The 16,140-nt window shown below is 42.0% G+C and overlaps 2 protein-coding genes across 2 annotated transcripts; both read left to right on the top strand.

Moving 5' to 3' along the window:
* Positions 1-251: 251 nt before the first annotated feature.
* On the top strand, positions 252-2,866 carry LOC107379156 (G-protein-signaling modulator 1). The gene is made up of 5 exons (XM_015949764.3): positions 252-389; positions 813-1,325; positions 1,576-1,741; positions 1,878-2,113; positions 2,249-2,866. Exons 2-5 carry the CDS (start codon positions 831-833, stop codon positions 2,387-2,389), a joined length of 1,038 nt encoding a protein of 345 aa, XP_015805250.3. The 5' UTR covers positions 252-389; positions 813-830; the 3' UTR covers positions 2,390-2,866.
* Positions 2,867-6,182: 3,316 nt separating this feature from the next.
* dnase2 (deoxyribonuclease II, lysosomal) lies at positions 6,183-15,517 on the top strand. Its single transcript, XM_015949761.3, has 7 exons — positions 6,183-6,321; positions 6,942-7,039; positions 7,151-7,322; positions 8,594-8,696; positions 11,154-11,318; positions 14,665-14,883; positions 14,972-15,517. The coding sequence occupies exons 1-7, from the start codon at positions 6,319-6,321 to the stop codon at positions 15,340-15,342; spliced, it is 1,131 nt and encodes a 376-aa protein (XP_015805247.3). The 5' UTR covers positions 6,183-6,318; the 3' UTR covers positions 15,343-15,517.
* The last annotated feature ends 623 nt before the right edge of the window (positions 15,518-16,140 follow it).

The raw sequence follows: 16,140 nt of genomic DNA, 5'->3' as shown, positions 1-16,140 counted from the left end.
AACACGTCGCAGCTTGAAGCATCCAGGCGCAAAGCAGCTATAAGCTGCCGCAGCCGCTTCCACCTTCAGATTCACATCAGATCATTTAAACCATTTGTTTGGGAGAAGACCCAATCCGATCATCCAGGCAAGGGGTTCTCTCCTCCTGCTTTATTAACGCTCATATCTCATGAGAGCCAGGCAAGTGAAATGTGGGCCAAGTAAACAGGAGGGGGCTGTTAGAAATAGGAGGAACAGGAAGAAAAGAAACGAGAGAGAAGGTTGACAGAGAGGGGGAGAGTTTGTCACATAAAGATATTGACAAGACAAGCGAGGAGCCAAAGATGATACTCAGCCAGCTGCGGTGTACAGAGATGATGTTATAAAGAGATAAAGTCAAAAAAATTAAGGTAAGAATGACATTGTAATTTTACTGGTTGTAAAATTAGCTTTTGTGAGTTTTTTAATTCAAATATGAGAAGATTAATGTTATACATGTGTATAACACATCTCATACACATGAGAATAAACCTTAATTACATTTAATCAAATCTGGGGAGAAAATTTCAACATAAATGTATAAAAAAATAATCATTTTTATGCTTTTAAACTGATTTTGTCAGTTGTGTGTGTTGTCACATATTTCCCAGAAATGGGCTTTATTATTAGATTATCTGCTTATGCGTTTCCAGCCTCTATATTAGAACCTGCTTGACTGGTTTCTCACATTTCTGAGCTAGAGACAAACAGCTTCTGGGCTGTAGCCGTGCCTCCCCTCATTTTTTGACAATGTTCAGAAATTGTTCACCTATAATTTAGTTTCTTTCTGTCAGGGTTTGACAACGCCGAGAATGGAATGCTCAGCGACTGAAGCTGAAGTTGTCGCGGAGGAGCTGCTCGAACCTCTTATCATCACAGAGGACGGGGACATAGCTGGAGCTGTCCCTGAACGAGACACAACAAGCAGCTCGGCTGCCGCCTCACACAACGGCTGCACCGACGAGTCTGCTCTTCAGCAGAAGGAGGAACTCTTGGGAGGGGACGAGAAAAAAGAAGCCGTGGAGAGTAAAACATCCTCAGTGGAGCGGTTGGAAAAACAGCAGAGCGAAACTGAGGATGGGCACAAGCCCGAAGCTGGTGAACTAGAGGGTACTGGAAGAATAAACGATGGACAGAATAGTGAAAGTAAAGAGCCCTTGCTCAAAGGGACAGTGAGTCACGAAGAACCCCGTAAAACACAGGAAGAAAAGGTTGCACAAGATGACCGCCGAGTGGAAATAAGAAGGTTTCACGCCTCTGAGCCAGTACCTAAAGAGGCGGAGGGCCAAGAGGAAGATGCAAAAAAGGTTAGCAAACTTTTCTGATTAGTCTACTTGTCGTGGTGTTACATGTGTGCAGTTAGTGTGTTTTCTACTTGTGTACCACACATTGCACGAGAGAAGTCGCCCAGGGGTGGAAAAACGTCAGATTTGTTTTCTTAGAGCGCGTGGGAGTACGTAGGAGTGCTTTTGCTGTGTCAACAAACAGTTTGTGCCTCTCAGTCAGAAACCTCTCATCTCCCCTCTGCTCTTTCCTCACCACCTACCTACCTGTCAGGCTCACCAGTTAACCCCCGACTTCCCGGAGGCGCTGTTCGAGCTGCTCTGCACCCTTCAGGAGGGACGGCGTCTCAATGATCAGCGCTGCTCCTTCAGGCTTGAAGAAGGCGTTAGGAGGAGGAGATGCCACTCGGAGCCCAACACCAGAAAACCAGCTCACAGAGGTGGGAATGATTCTCGAGGCTGTCCTGATGTGGTGGAGCATGTCCAGCTGTTCCCAAACCGCACCAAATGTCTCTTTCTGTCCTTTACCCTGTCCATTTAAAAATTTGCTGGTGTTTTTCTCTCCTCTCTCCTCAGTGGTCTTCTCCTCCATGACTTCGCTGCAGAAAGAAGAGTTTTTTGACCTGGTGGCCACTGCACAAGCCCGCCGGCTGGATGACCAGAGAGCACATCTGGGAAAGAGCGCGGCTCCGAAACCCAAATGCCGAAGTTTCAGAGGCAGCCTGAAACAACTCTCTGTAGTGAGAAAGCCAGAACCAGTTCCAGTCCCCGTCCCAAAGGAGGATCTTTATGACATGATTCTGACGACACAAGTAAGCCGTCTGAGCTTGTTTTGTTTGGGCTTTTTCATCCTGATCATTGATGCTGCTCGTTTGAAAAGTGACTGAAAACCTCTTGCCGTTCTTTGTGACTCCAGCCCTGGTTTTACTCTTTGCTTCATCCTGCAGGCCCAGGGTAGGCTGGAGGACCAGCGCAGCAGGGCTCCCGGCCCCATGGATGACGACGACTTCTTCTCTCTGCTTCTCAGGGTGCAGGGGGGACGCATGGATGAGCAGAGGACTGAACTGCCTCGTTTGCTGCAAACCTGAGATGGAGAAGTCAAAACTGTGAGGCCAGTCTGGAGAGCCAATCAGTGTTTTAGCCTTATTTTTTCTTTTGCTTTGATTTGACTCTTTTAAACCCTGATGATGCTTCGATTTGAGAAATTCTCCTCATCCTGATCGTTATTCAGTGGTAAAGTTAACATTGCAGCAAATTTTTTGATAAATAGGACTTTTAATGTGACTTTAGGTTTGTTCCAGATACGTTTACCGTTAGTCTCTTTTCCTTATTCGTGCCATCAGCAGATATGCTTTCTTGGCTGAAATTCTTCCTGAATGTTTGCATTGAATTGCTGAAATAGGTGTGTGTGTGTTTTTGAGGAGGAATGGATGTCTGTTGGTCCTCCTCCTACAGAACGTACAGGATAGAAACACCAAGATGACGATGACGAGGAGGAAGCTTCATTTCCTCACTGTTTATGAAGATTCTCCTCCTGAATAAACAAAATGTGTCTTTGAAATGTTCAGGTTTGTCCGTATATGTCCACCTCCACACACACACACACACACACACACACACACACACACACACACACACACACACACACACACTTTTGACAGTTTGGACAGGTTCTTTAATCGTGTTCTGATCAAAGCCTGTTTAGAGTGGTGGTAAATGACTGGTATGAAAACACAGCTCTGTTTATCATTAACAGTTTAGATCACTTTCTCGTAAACCGTGATATCGGATAAAAACACTCGCGTAAATCAAACTGTTCATGTAGGAATAGCAGAACTTGTGACTTAACATTTAAGGATCAAATAAAGCAAAGATAAAGGTATTAATGTTTTACAGACGGCTAACAAGTCTTATCTGTAACTTCCTGAAAACTTTCAGTGTGATTTTACATTTTATTGATGATTATAACACCCAGAAAGTGTCAGTGTTTACTCAGTATTGTTTTTTTTTAATTTTTTTTAACTATTATGTAGTTTATTGAATTAGGTACAGATCTTGATGCCTTACTAAACTGACAGTAATTCTGTAATAGAACAAAACAAAAATTATTTTTTCTCTTCTGGCTTTTCCCTTCAGGTGTCACCAGCGAATCAACTGTCTCCATTTAGTCCTAATTATATATTGTATATAAAACAGTTTGGGGAGAAACCCTGAAACATGTTTACAGTCTGGTACAAAAAACATTTTAGGTTTAGTATGTCAGGTTTACCGTCATGTCAACTTAGAGGGGGGATTTATGTGTAACTCAAAGGTTGAAATTATTAATACTAATTCTTTTGACTCAGAGGTGTCGGATGAGCTATCAGCGCTAACGCTAGCAGCTTGCAATCCTGCTTGCTCCAGGGAGGACCTCAGCCTCATGTCAAGGTGTTACAGCCTGGAAGGCAGAGGGTAGCAGAGTCCCTCAACTGCAATTTCTCTGGCTAAAAGCGCCCGTCAACCTCAGTTAGTGTTGGTTAGCTCAGTTAGCTTGTAGCTACATCGGCTCAGGGTTTGTATTGGTTTCAATCATCTGCCCACACCCTCACAGCCCCACTTTCAGGTCTACCTCTTTGCCAATTTTTTATTTTCTGGGAGTGACAAAGGCACATGACTCGGGCCAAGATGGCGGTGGCGGGAACTGCCCACTGGGCTTCAGTTCAGCTCTTCAGAAACCTACAGGTTACGGCGTGGAGGCTCCCTCTGTCTCATATACACAGTCTACAGGGGTGGACTGCCCTATTTGGCATTCTGGCTGTGGCCCGGTGGGCTGCTGACACAGCTTGGGCCGATGCAACAGGCTGCAGCAGTTGGTATCACTGCTGCCTTGTATTAAGACAGTTGCAGGTTCAGATCCCAGCTGCATCATTCCTTCCCATGCATGGATAGGTTTTCTCCAGTTTCCACAGGCCAAAAACGTGCATGTAGGGAACTGTGAAAGGCACAAACACGCATGAGAGTGTCACCAGCTGAGGCTAAATGTTTTTATTTCTGGTTTGCAGATTTTTGGTTAAACGGAGCAAAGTTATGACTCATCTCATCATGATCGAGTTAGTCACTAGGCCGAGGGATAATACAGATATGTCACAGACAATAACGACGGCCATGGTGTGTCAACGACCTAAGGAGGCTTTGTGGAGATCAATGACCTATACTGGTGTGGGTTTGGTTTTGTCCACTCAGCTCAGAGGAAACCTCTCACAGGAAGTCCTGTTCACCCTACGCAGTGGGGAGGCTGGAGGTGATGAGAGGCTGCTGTGTCACTTCCTCAAACAGCAGAGTGTTATGTGTGAAATTAGCTCTCATGTATTTTGGTTTTTGTATGTTTGTGCTTGAACAGATGGTGCAGTAGAATTGTCACGTTAACAGCAACACTTCTGGTAGAGGAACAGAAGACTAAAACATCGTAACTTTACTTTATTGATCCCCTCGGGGAGATTATTTGTCGTATTTGACCCATCCACGAGGAGTGTGCCATTTGTACAGCATTGGGTAAATTCAACCTCAGGTTGCCCAAATATACTTTGAACTGTGGCCCGGCTGGCCTGGGATTTAACTGCTCACCTTCTGATGAGCATGCCAACTACTCTCATTTAGCAAAACTGTTTACATGTTGAACATTTTACCAACAAATGAAACAGGAAGGTAGGCAAGCAAGTTCAAGTTCCACTTTTAGGGTAGAAGTGTGCAAACATATTTTTCATGGGTTGTGTGTTCACATGCAACATCAGCATGTTCCAGGAAGATTTATCACAGAGCAAAATTCAGGCCCTATATACTACACAGACAGTTTTGTGTCCACACACAAGTAGATCTCTTGATGAGGGAGAGAGAGAGAGAGAGAGAGAGAGAGAGAGAGAGAGAGAGAGAGAGAGAGAGAGAGAGAGAGAGAGAGAATAAAACATTTTCCAAATTGTAGATTGTTAAAAGGGGTTTTTGATGCTTCTGTGTGGATGCAAGACATGTATGCTTTTCATAAACCACATATGGTTTGGTGAGGGTATTTGTCAAAAGCATTTGGATTCAGATATACTTATAAATAAAAAAAATCTGTTTAAAATGGGAGTAGTTTAGACAGTGCCTCACCCTTTTGTCAGGTTTTTTCTTTTTTTATCTTTTTATGGCTGATTTTTATATTTCAGCATTTCTTTTTTTCTTATTTTAAGAAATAAGTTAGCTATCTAGAAATAAAAAAAATCTGTAAAATAAAGGTTATACTTGATTTGAATATAATATGAGTCGTGGTGGAGGGCAGCTTATACTGAGCCAGGATCCTCTGGAGGTTTCTTCCTGTTAAAAGGAAGTTTTCCTCTCCACAGTCACTAAATGCTTGCTTTGTATGAGGATTGCTGTAAAGATACTGACACTAGTCAGTGACTTGATGCAATTTTCTGTGTTCCTTATATAGGAAACATTTTTTCTGATTGGCTTAATGAACTGATCTGTATTGGAATGTTTATTATGTGAAGTGCCTTGAGATGACTCTTGTCGTGGGTTGGTGCTATATAAATAAAATTGAATATAATATAGCGCTATATTAATATAATATAATATAATATAATATAATATAATATAATATAATATAATATAATATAATATAATATAAAAATGCCCCTAAGAATGACGTAAGTGATCGCCAGACTCTGACTTTATTGAAGGTGAGGACTGGATTTACTCGGTGGAGGCAAGAAAGTTTCAGAATAAAAGTAATTTCAAACGTAGCATAAACACTAAAAAGAATGATAATGTTTTTATTGATTTTAATTTAATAAGAAAGTCACTTTCAGTAAAAACATTTTTATCCCTCTTGCGTTTTCAAGTTTTCAGCGACGCGTGTTTCTGACGTCATTGTCACATCCCAATGTCGTTAGCTTTTTACCGAAACAAGGATGTGGATACAAACAAAATTGGGAGGTTGTAGCAAGTTTTTACCATGTGAGGTAAAGCTTACCCAGACACTGGTGAACCGTGTTAATTTATGGTGAGTTTTCGTGCTTTTTTTTACTGATGTGTTATCGGGTTAAATAGTTAAGGTTGTTTATAACGCAGTAAAGTTAGCTAAACCTTTGCAGCAAAGTGAAATGTCAGCGCTGCTTGTTTTAAAGTTTAATATACTTCTCCAGGCTTCCGCATAAATTTTAAGTTAAATGTTTTTATTAATTTTCTGTAATCTGATGTTTAGACTGTGAAATATAAACACAAGGCATATAAGTTTAGATCATCGACATATAGGTTTAGACACGGTTATAATATCAATTTTAGGTGACGCCATTATAATCTTTGTTACTGGATGTTTGTTGCTGAAAATCCTGATTTATTCCTCTTTGTGGTAACATGTGTTACAGGGTAAATAGAAGCAAGTGAAAAGCTTTAAAATGCTCTCCAAGAAGCCTGGAAAACTTCCATTATTTTCATCCTGTTTTAATACATGTTGTATCGGGATACATTTGCTTTATTTATTGCTTTCTGAACATTTGGTTACGTTGCCTGCAAAATCCAAAATGTCTAATTTGGAGATTTATAACCACACGAGCTAACCAAAGTAAATTAAAACATAATTTGTTTTAATTGTGATTTATTTTCTTTTGTTTTTTCTTCTAGATGCTTTTGTTTCTGTCCCTGTTAGTCGCCTGTGTGCCACTAGGGGGCGGCACAACTCCAATCAGTTGCTACAACGACCAAGGAGATGCAGTTGATTGGTGAACATTCATTCTACAAAGTTTTTATTTTATTTTATTCCATAATTTCATCTCAAACAAAACTGAGTTATTTGACTGCTTTAATGTTTCCCACTTGTTTCTGTTTGTCAGGTTTTATTTGTACAAGCTGCCAAAAGAACATGGAACAAAATCTCCTAAAGAGGGTGAGTTGTACTTATTGCTGGAAAAAGGGAGTGAAGGATGGACCGAGGGGAAGGTGACAGTGAATGACTCACTGGGAGCTCTGGGCCGGACGGTCGGACAGCTGTACTCGCAGGAAAAGGTTTGCTTTCATCAAGGTTTTCCTTGTGTCCTCAAAAGACTAAATGTGGAGTCTGAAGACTGAGTTCAGTTTAGTCTTACTGAGAGTTTTACATCCTGTTTTGGAAAGAAGGTCAGTATTTTTCTAAAATTAATTATCAAGCAGTTTTCACTTCCTTCATATTCACACTTTCTGTTCTTACCAAATCAAATGGCTGCAGGCTACATCTTTATGAAGTTAACAGAAACCTGAGTTCTTCTATCGCATATCAAAAATCTCATATTCGGCTTTAAAAGTTCTGATTTAAACTTTTCATCAAAGTTAAAACAGAGCATGTTCTGCATTCCAAATGATGGTCCCTAGATGTCTAGAAGTTTGTTACATCTGTAGTTTCCACTGCTCTTTAATAGAATTAATTTTACTTTTTACATTTTTAGGATGTCGGTGTAAAAATTACAAATATCAACTTTTTCCAAAGGTTTCCAGGGCATTTTAAATCAGACAACAAATATTTTTTTCCAATGTGCTCTGTTATTTTCATTTATTTATAGGAAAAACAGCCCAAAGTGCTGAATGATGCACTAAAATGACAATAAAAACATTAATAAGAAGCAATAAAGACCCAAAACTAAAACACCCAACATTAAAAACACGCCCTAGACCAACACAATATCTACAGCTTCAGATGAGATTTAAAACTCTGTAAGGAGGTGGTAATATATTATCTGTATTGCTATTTTTATTTACTTCCTTTAGTGTATGCATCTCCAGCAGCAAAGTACGCATTACGTTTTACTGTATTTGTATAGGAAACACAATTTTCCTTATACACTTAATCCTGCTTATTTTTCATTTGAAAAACCAATTCTGATTGGTTTTCTGAAATGTAATAATTGTAAAATGACCCTTAAGCACTTACTTATGTAGGACATTGCTGTTTGATTACACTGCACATTTAATGTTTTTTAATGTTCAGAATATAGTGAAACCTAAAAGTAACACCCATTGTTTACGTCACTATTCTTCAAATGTCATTTAAATAGATTCTTTCCTGCTTCTGCTTTTCGACAGCAGCCATAAGACTTCTCCTTTTAGGGCACACAGGTGGTGCTAAGCACATTTATAAAAAATCGTGTCTTCGGGTAATATTCCAAGACCAGAAAAATGATTTGATAACGAGTAGTGAGAACTGGTTTTCTGTTGATTTATTCCTCCCGCTACTAACGGAACCCCATCAGTTGTGTTTTACACTTAAAGTCAGGCATTTACAGAAAGCCTTTACCTTTTCACAGAACTCGGAGATGGCGTACGTCCTGTACAACGACCAGCAGCCTCCGGAGGAGCTTGGTGGTACAGGGGGGGATAACGGTGAAAGCCATGGAGGACACACCAAAGGTGAGCAGCACCTCCAAAGCTCAGGTGGCCTAAAACATGAATTCTGTATAAAAGTTATGAATAATCTTACCTGTTACTTTCTGAACAGCCTTTTTTTTTGGAGGAATAAAGTTTATGTCCTAAAGGACTGATAAGCTAATGGCTAGTCTGAATAATAATAATGATACATTTTATTTAAAAGTGCCTTTCAGAACACCCAAGGTCACTTGACAGAAAATACATTCAGAAAATACATTAAAACAGCAATGAAACAACAATAAAACGCAAAGAAGAAAAAACAAAGAGAGAAACAGTTCAATAAAATCAGAGGTCATAGGTAGATTAAAACATGTGTGTTTTGAGTTTTGTTTTGAAAAGGGTGAAACTGTCGATGTTCCTGATGTCTGAGGGGAAGTGAGTTCCATAGACGGGGAGCAGAGTGGCTGAAAGCTCTGCTCCCCATGGTAGCGAGACGGGCAGAAGGAGCAGCAAGATGGATGGAGGAAGAAGATCTGAGAGAATGGGAGGGGGTGTTAATACTTGTAAGGTCTGAGATATATGGAGGAGAGAGGTTATGGATGGCTTTGAATGTGCGGAGGAGAATTTTGAAGATGGACATGAATTTAACTGGGAGCCAGTGAAGCTGCTGGAGAACCGGCGTGATGTGGTGAAAGGAAGGGGTTCTGGTGATAATACGGGCTGCTGAATTCTGGACCATTTGCAGTTTATGAAGGAGTTTGTTGGGGAGACCATAAAGAAGTGAATTGCAGTAATCGAGACGGGAGGTGACGAGGCTGTGGACGAGAATGGCGGCAGTGTGAGGGGTAAGGGAGGGGCGGAGACGGTTTATGGAACGAAGATGGAAGTATGCTGACCGACTTATGTAATTAATGTGAGCTTGAAAAGAAAGTGAGCTGTCGAGGATGACACCCAGACTCTTGACCTGAGGGGAGGGGGAGACTATGGCTCTGTCAATAGTTAAGGTAAAGCTGTCAGATTTGGAGATGGTGGATTTGGTACCAACAAGAAGAAGTTCAGTTTTGAGGAAATTAGAGGTGAACCAGGATTTGATTTCTGAGAGGCAGAGGGTAAGGGAGGATGGTGGGAGAGTTGAGTTGGGTTTCCTGGAAATGTGGAGCTGAGTGTCATCTGCAAAGCAGTGAAACTGGATATTCAATTTGCGGAAGATATTGCAGATAGGGAGGAGATAGACTACGAAGAGGAGGGGCCCCAGGACAGAGCCCTGGGGCACGCCTGACTTGACTGGGGAGGGTTTAACTCAGCTAAAGTGTGTTGCTGATGTCGTAAACCGTTCCAGTTTCAACTCAGTTTCTCTGAGCAAAGGTTGTTCACAGGTGAGATGTTATTATTCATAATATTTATATAAAAGGCACTTCAAAAAGGCAGAAATGTTCTTTTTATATTAGAAATAGGCAAATTTGATCAAATAAGTTGTTACTTTATGGTATAAAATCCCCTTTTTGAAATTAAATCCCCTTTGTGCACACTTATGAGACACCTGTTGTTCCTAAAACTTATTTTAATTGAGTCCAATTTAGTTTCACTTTAGAGGAATCTGTTTTTCACAAGGGGCAAACCCAGCCTGTCGAAAGTGAAGCCAACATGGAAGGGACAGAAAATGCAGTTCCCTCCTCATCTACTAGGGGCTGGCTCCAGAAAGGAGCAACTTCCCGTTGACTCCTATGTTAAAAATGCCAACTTCACAGCAGAAATAAACATGTTTGCTCTCTGGTTAAAACAACATTTTAGGTTTAACATGTCTAGTTTACCATCATGACAACCCTGAGGGGGGTGACTTTATTTATAATGTATCCATTTAGATGTAATTGAAGCATGAAATTGTGAATACGTAGGGGCGTGTCCTTTTGATTGACAGGTGCCAGATGAGCCGCCAGCACTAACACTAGCAGCTTGCCCTCCTGCTTGCTCCAGGGACGGCCTCAGCCTCAGGTTAAGAGTTACAGCCTAGAAGGCAGATGGTAGCAGAGTCTCTCAACCACAATTTTTCTGGCTAAAGCGCCCGAAAACCTGTTGGCGTCCGTTAGCTCGTAGCTACATCGGCTCAGAGTTTGATGGGTGTCAGTCATCTGCCCCCACCCTCACAGCCCTGCTCTCAGCTCCATTTTTGTGTCGAGAGGTGTGAGGTGGCCAAGATAGCGGTGGTGTGAACCACTCACAGGGTTTCAATTAGGCTCTTCAGAACCCTATGGGTGACGGCACTAAGGGCTTGTCCGTAGATAACCAGAATACCATGTTGACACGGATGTAGAACATCTTTTCCTCTAAAAGACACAATAAACACATAAGTTGCAAGTTCACTTTCCTTCTGTTAAATTCTCTTAAACTTCTAAAACTCGTGAAGCTTATCTGAGTTAGTCAGATTATGTTAAAACATCCACCCGGAGGCAGAACGCTGATGGATTGTTTACTAACCAGTTGTACATCTCTGCCCTTCAGGTGTTGTGCTGCTGGATAAAAATCAGGGCTTCTGGTTGGTCCACAGCACCCCTCACTTCCCCCCCGAGCAGCAGGGAGGACAGTATTACTATCCCAGCAGTGGTGTGAACAACGGACAGAACTTCATCTGCGTTACCTACCCGCTCGACCGTTTCCAGACCATCGGTAAGAACAGGAAGTTACTAAATGAGGACGTTTAAATGCATGATGCTCCAGCTGCGTGAAAGCTGAGAGGAGAAGGTCCAGGTGGTAAATGAGCTTCACTTTCTGATTTATCTACCCTTGAACAAACACTCTAATCAGCCAGAAACTTACTACACTTTATTTTAACTCATCTATATGGTTGTATTAAGTTTATTTAACAATAACAGAAGAAGAGCAGAAGAAACACAAAACAAATTTACTGCACAGGGTCTTATTTAAGGATGTGTGAGAGAAACATTTAGTTATTCCTCTAGACAAACGACTGGTGCAGAGCAGTAGTCACAGACCTCTTGAAAACACGTTCTGGCTAGTTCATACCAAAGATTATTTCTTCATCTTCTGATTAGCTGTAGTGATGCAGCGCACGCACGCATGCACGCACGTGCGCACGCACACACACACATACACACACACACACACACACACACACACACACACAGTAGAGCACTAATTCGGATGTTCAGTATAGACAAAAACAGCATAAACTAAACAAATGATCTAAGGTTTAATTTCGGAGGTTTAATATCGAGTTCTGGAGCATCAGTAGGAGTTTATTGAGCTCAAGTAGTTTAAAAACAAAACTGAAATTATTCATTAGATTGTTAGCAATCTGGCTAACTGCTAGTATTGTTTCAGTCAGAGGACTTTTTCCTGTTTCTGTAGACCCCGCCCACTTTGAGTGACATCACCTGCAGGTAGGATTCTCCCTATAGATCAGGGGTGGGGAGCCCTGGTCCATCGAGGGCCACTATCCAGCATATTTTAGTTTCCACCCTGCATCATCACGCCTGATTTCAATCAGCAGGTGATTAACAGGCTTCTGCAGAGCCTGATGAGCTGCAGAACAGGTGAATCAACTATTGAATCAGAAGTGTTGGAGCAAAGACATGCAGGATACCGGCCCTTGAGGACCAGGGTTCCCCATGATGAATACTTTCTATAGGGCCTTGTCTTCAAAACGAATAAATCTTTAAGAGTTTGTTTTTTATCCCTGCTGGCTAGACCAGGGGTCACCGTGGTCCTTATTTATTAAACCTTGGAGCTGCTGAGCGATCACAGCGGACGTAAAAGATAAGAAAAAAAACACAAAAAAGAAACGATCAGATGGGGTCTAAGATGGTAATCATTGATAAGTAAAAGTGGCTCTTTGATGTGCAAGGTCACTGAGGTAATCCAGATCTAATGAGAACATCAGACAAAACAAGTCACAAAGTTTGTGTGAAACGTCACTTTTGCAGATTTCAGACCCTGTTTAGTACATAAGCAAGTTTTCCTCCAGACCTCTAATGCTCTGCTCCATCACCCCCGCATCAAATGGTTTAATCATCTTCTCATCATGTTATGTTCTGCAGAAGCTTGTCGATCCCTTCTTTGTTCAAATCAGGTGTGTTGGAGCAGGTAAACCGCTAAAGTTAGCCCTGGAGGACTGGAGTGGGTGGCTCCTGCTTTAGACCGTTTTGGGAATCTGAGAACTGAGTTTTTGTTTTGATCTAAAGTTTAAGAAACCAGATCTCAGTAGCAAAAGAAAAAACAAGAAGCACGATGCTGATGCAGCAAATCAAAGGCCTTTAATAACAGTGAACAGGTCATGGATACTAAAGGTTTTTATTATTATTTTGTTGGGGATCATCAGCTTGTTGTTGTCCAGTATTAACAGTCCGGTCAGGTATTGACACAACAGCAGTACAATCAGTGTGAACAGGTGTCCTCTCCGTGTCACCGCAGCCTCCTGGCTCACTCAGCAGTTGCTATGGCAGAGGCTGGGGTAATGCAATTAGAGGTTGGTGTGTAACCATAGCGATCCCGGCTCTCACACTGCAACAGGGGGTTTGTTTCATCAGATCCTCGTCTCTCCAGCTGAGAGGTGATGAGCGTCTGAGGGTGACGACGAAACGACTGAGCCGTCATGTTTTTCCTTTTTTTTTTTTTTTTGCTGTTAAATCTGAAGATAAATAAAAGGAAAATGCAAGTAGCTTTAAAATCCTCTCATAAATACAGCTTCAGCTCGTGTATATTCACTCATGATTTCACCCAACTGTGTATCTTAATAATCTAGTTTGTTCTGAAAGAACTTATATTTCAGCCGTTTATTCAAACATGACCTTTTATATTTGATGATCAAAGCTTCATTAGCATACAGGTATTTACTGTTTTATCCATATTAATGGTTATAAAAGTTTAAAAAGGAGTCGGACTGTTAAAAACTCCTGAAGCTCCAATTATTATTAGTAGTAGTATTAGTAAATTAATTATTATTAAATAGATAGAAAAGAGAAATAAAAATGGAACATTTTAGCTTCTATATGTTTCTCTGCAGCTAAACCACACTAAACTAAATATTAGAATTGGTGTTTGTATAAAACTCAAAACCAAATGAACAGCTCATCAGATGTTGCTGGTTGTGCTCCGTGCACGTGGAGAAGACCGTGTCCCCTGACTCAGGGCTACAATTTGTCCCTGATCCTGGCAGGGACGTCACTAGCATGAAAAGACGGACAGGGCTCCGCCTTCAAGGTTGTAGGAAAGAATTTGTGAAACATTTGGTGGATAGACCGTTTTTCAGTTTAATTCATACTCTTGCCATTCAGAATCGACCTAACGACATCCTGGTGTTTATGGTGGAGATCAGATGCTAAGCTGTAGTGCAGCTTTGTGCAGCTTTATGCAGACGATGTGGTTCTGTTGGTGTCTTCAGCCCATGACCCTAGATGACCCTAAGTGCCCAGTGGGGTGATACAGAACTGAGCAAAGTGAGCTGGAAAAGCAGCTCCTCCAAATCTGAGACCAGAAAATGATGGAACTTTTTTTTTGTTGGGTCTTTGACTCAAGTGGAGGAGTTCAGGATTGTTGGTATGGTGGAACCAAGGAGCGATACTTAAAGATGAAACCCTGATTTAGTGATCCGTCTTTGTTCTAAGATTCACATGATGGTGAGATGCTAAAAGCAGCTGAAATGAGATCCCTCCTCAGGGCGGTGGGGTGAGGGAGCTGCTGCTGAGGGGGCTTGGGCGTCTGACCAGGAGGCCTCCTGCGGTTGCCTTGTTTTGGAGGCTCTTCGGGTTGGGGACCAAGAACTTATGAGAGGGGTCTTAAATATCTTCTGTCCTGAGATCCCAGCCTTGGATCAGTGATGAAAAATGGATGGATGCAGGCATTTTCCTGGATATTTGCTTAGAAATTGGTCCTAGAAGATGAATCTATTTAAGATTTAAACAGGTGTTTGTCGCCTACAACACAGTCCAATACCAGACCAGTACCAGTGAATCAGATCCAGAAACACTTCCATGTCATTTGTTTTGCACCACAGGAGAGCAGCTGCAGATTAATCAGCCTAATGTGTACAACTGTGACGTCCCGGAGTCCCTGGCGTCCTTGGTGCCTGCGCTAGCCACCCTATGCAGCAAAAATCGTCAGCATGGGCGAATCTCCCCACACATGAGGGCTGAATCCAACCGCAGCGTGACCCTGACCTCCAAGGATGGCACTGACTTCATCAGCTTTGCTAAAGGAGCGTCATTCGACGATGGTAAAACTAAAAGTTTATTCAAAATGGAAAATTGTAGAGGTAGCAAAATCAGAAAACTGGAGTCTGATCTGTCCACCTGCTCCATCAGACCTGTATCACTCGTGGGTGGCCCCTACCCTCCAGTCAGACCTCCTGGTCCAGTTCTGGGTTCGCTCCACGGGCATCCTCCCCTCTGACTGCTCACGGGGCTGGAAGGTCCTGGACATCACGCTCATCAACCTGGGGCAGACCTTCACCTTCAAGGCCACCCAGGACCACTCCAAGTGGGCGGTCAGCCCCAAGGCGGCAAGCCGGGGGGCCAAGGGAGGCTGGGTGTGTGTGGGGGACATAAATAGGAACGAGGCGGAGGAGAGGCGTGGCGGAGGAACCGTGTGCCTTCAGGATCCGGTGGTTTGGAAGGCGTACCGGACAGCGGCCCTGGAGTGTGAGGCGTGTGGAGGGGGGACAACAGAGTGCTGAGTCAGCTAAAATCACTCTGGGAACAAGTTAGCATGCTAGGATCCTGTCTAATTAATCTTATAAATTAATGTAATCTAATTAATAGTTTGTCTATTTTTTAGAACACCTGGGGTTTGATTCTGCTCAAAGTTTTTCTTGACACTGTTAGGAAATAAACTGGTAATTCTAACAAGGACTCACGTCTTCTACAGGCTTTGGATGATTCATTTCAAATTCTAATAAAAACAATTGTTGCAAGGTGGAGAAACGCGAGCCCGGGCGGGATTCGATCCCTAGACTCCGGGGTGAGAGTCAGGCACGCTAACCAGTCAGCCAAAGGGACATCCCCTCGGCCAAGTAGCCAGGCCGCATTATCAATCGGGAAACAGTGACAGGACGCTCACACTGTCACACAATTATTTAATGATGTTCTCACAAATTTTCTGTCCTTTATGGGAGAATTTTTTGTAATTTAGAGAATAATGAGAGCACTATTTAAATGTGCAATTCCTCCTGTGTAGGCTTATCTATGCAAACACTTATAGGTTTTTATGTGAGAGGAGGAGCTAAACCACTGAGCTGCTGCGCCTTTCATGTGAATTCAACTGAATTTTTGTTAAAATATCTTTAAAATGCTTTAAAAGCAATAAAACTGAACTGCATTCAATCTGTTTTATTCTAATTTCTTAGTTTGTATTATGATTATTTTCCCTAAACTTTATGCTTTCAACAACAACCATGAACTGGTCTCAAACCAGTGAAAAAGGCTCAAACTTGAAAAATAAATCACAGGCTTCAAAGATCAGAAACTTTTTTGGG

Source organism: Nothobranchius furzeri, chromosome 5 (genome assembly GCF_043380555.1).
Source record: "Nothobranchius furzeri strain GRZ-AD chromosome 5, NfurGRZ-RIMD1, whole genome shotgun sequence".
NCBI classification, from domain to species: domain Eukaryota; kingdom Metazoa; phylum Chordata; class Actinopteri; order Cyprinodontiformes; family Nothobranchiidae; genus Nothobranchius; species Nothobranchius furzeri.
The sequence above is the reverse complement of the archived record's forward strand: the minus strand, read 5'-3'. Positions and strand labels throughout refer to the sequence as shown.

Bases quoted from the DNA above. Each gene is read 5' to 3' on its own strand.
- LOC107379156 (XM_015949764.3), top strand. From the start codon at position 831: ATGGAATGCTCAGCGACTGAAGCTGAAGTTGTCGCGGAGGAGCTGCTC. The intron at 1,326-1,575 runs GTTAGCAAACTT...CCTACCTGTCAG, and splicing joins AAGAGGAAGATGCAAAAAAG to GCTCACCAGTTAACCCCCGA. The intron at 2,114-2,248 runs GTAAGCCGTCTG...TTCATCCTGCAG, and splicing joins ACATGATTCTGACGACACAA to GCCCAGGGTAGGCTGGAGGA.
- dnase2 (XM_015949761.3), top strand. The intron at 7,323-8,593 runs GTTTGCTTTCAT...ACCTTTTCACAG, and splicing joins AGCTGTACTCGCAGGAAAAG to AACTCGGAGATGGCGTACGT. The intron at 8,697-11,153 runs GTGAGCAGCACC...TCTGCCCTTCAG, and splicing joins CCATGGAGGACACACCAAAG to GTGTTGTGCTGCTGGATAAA.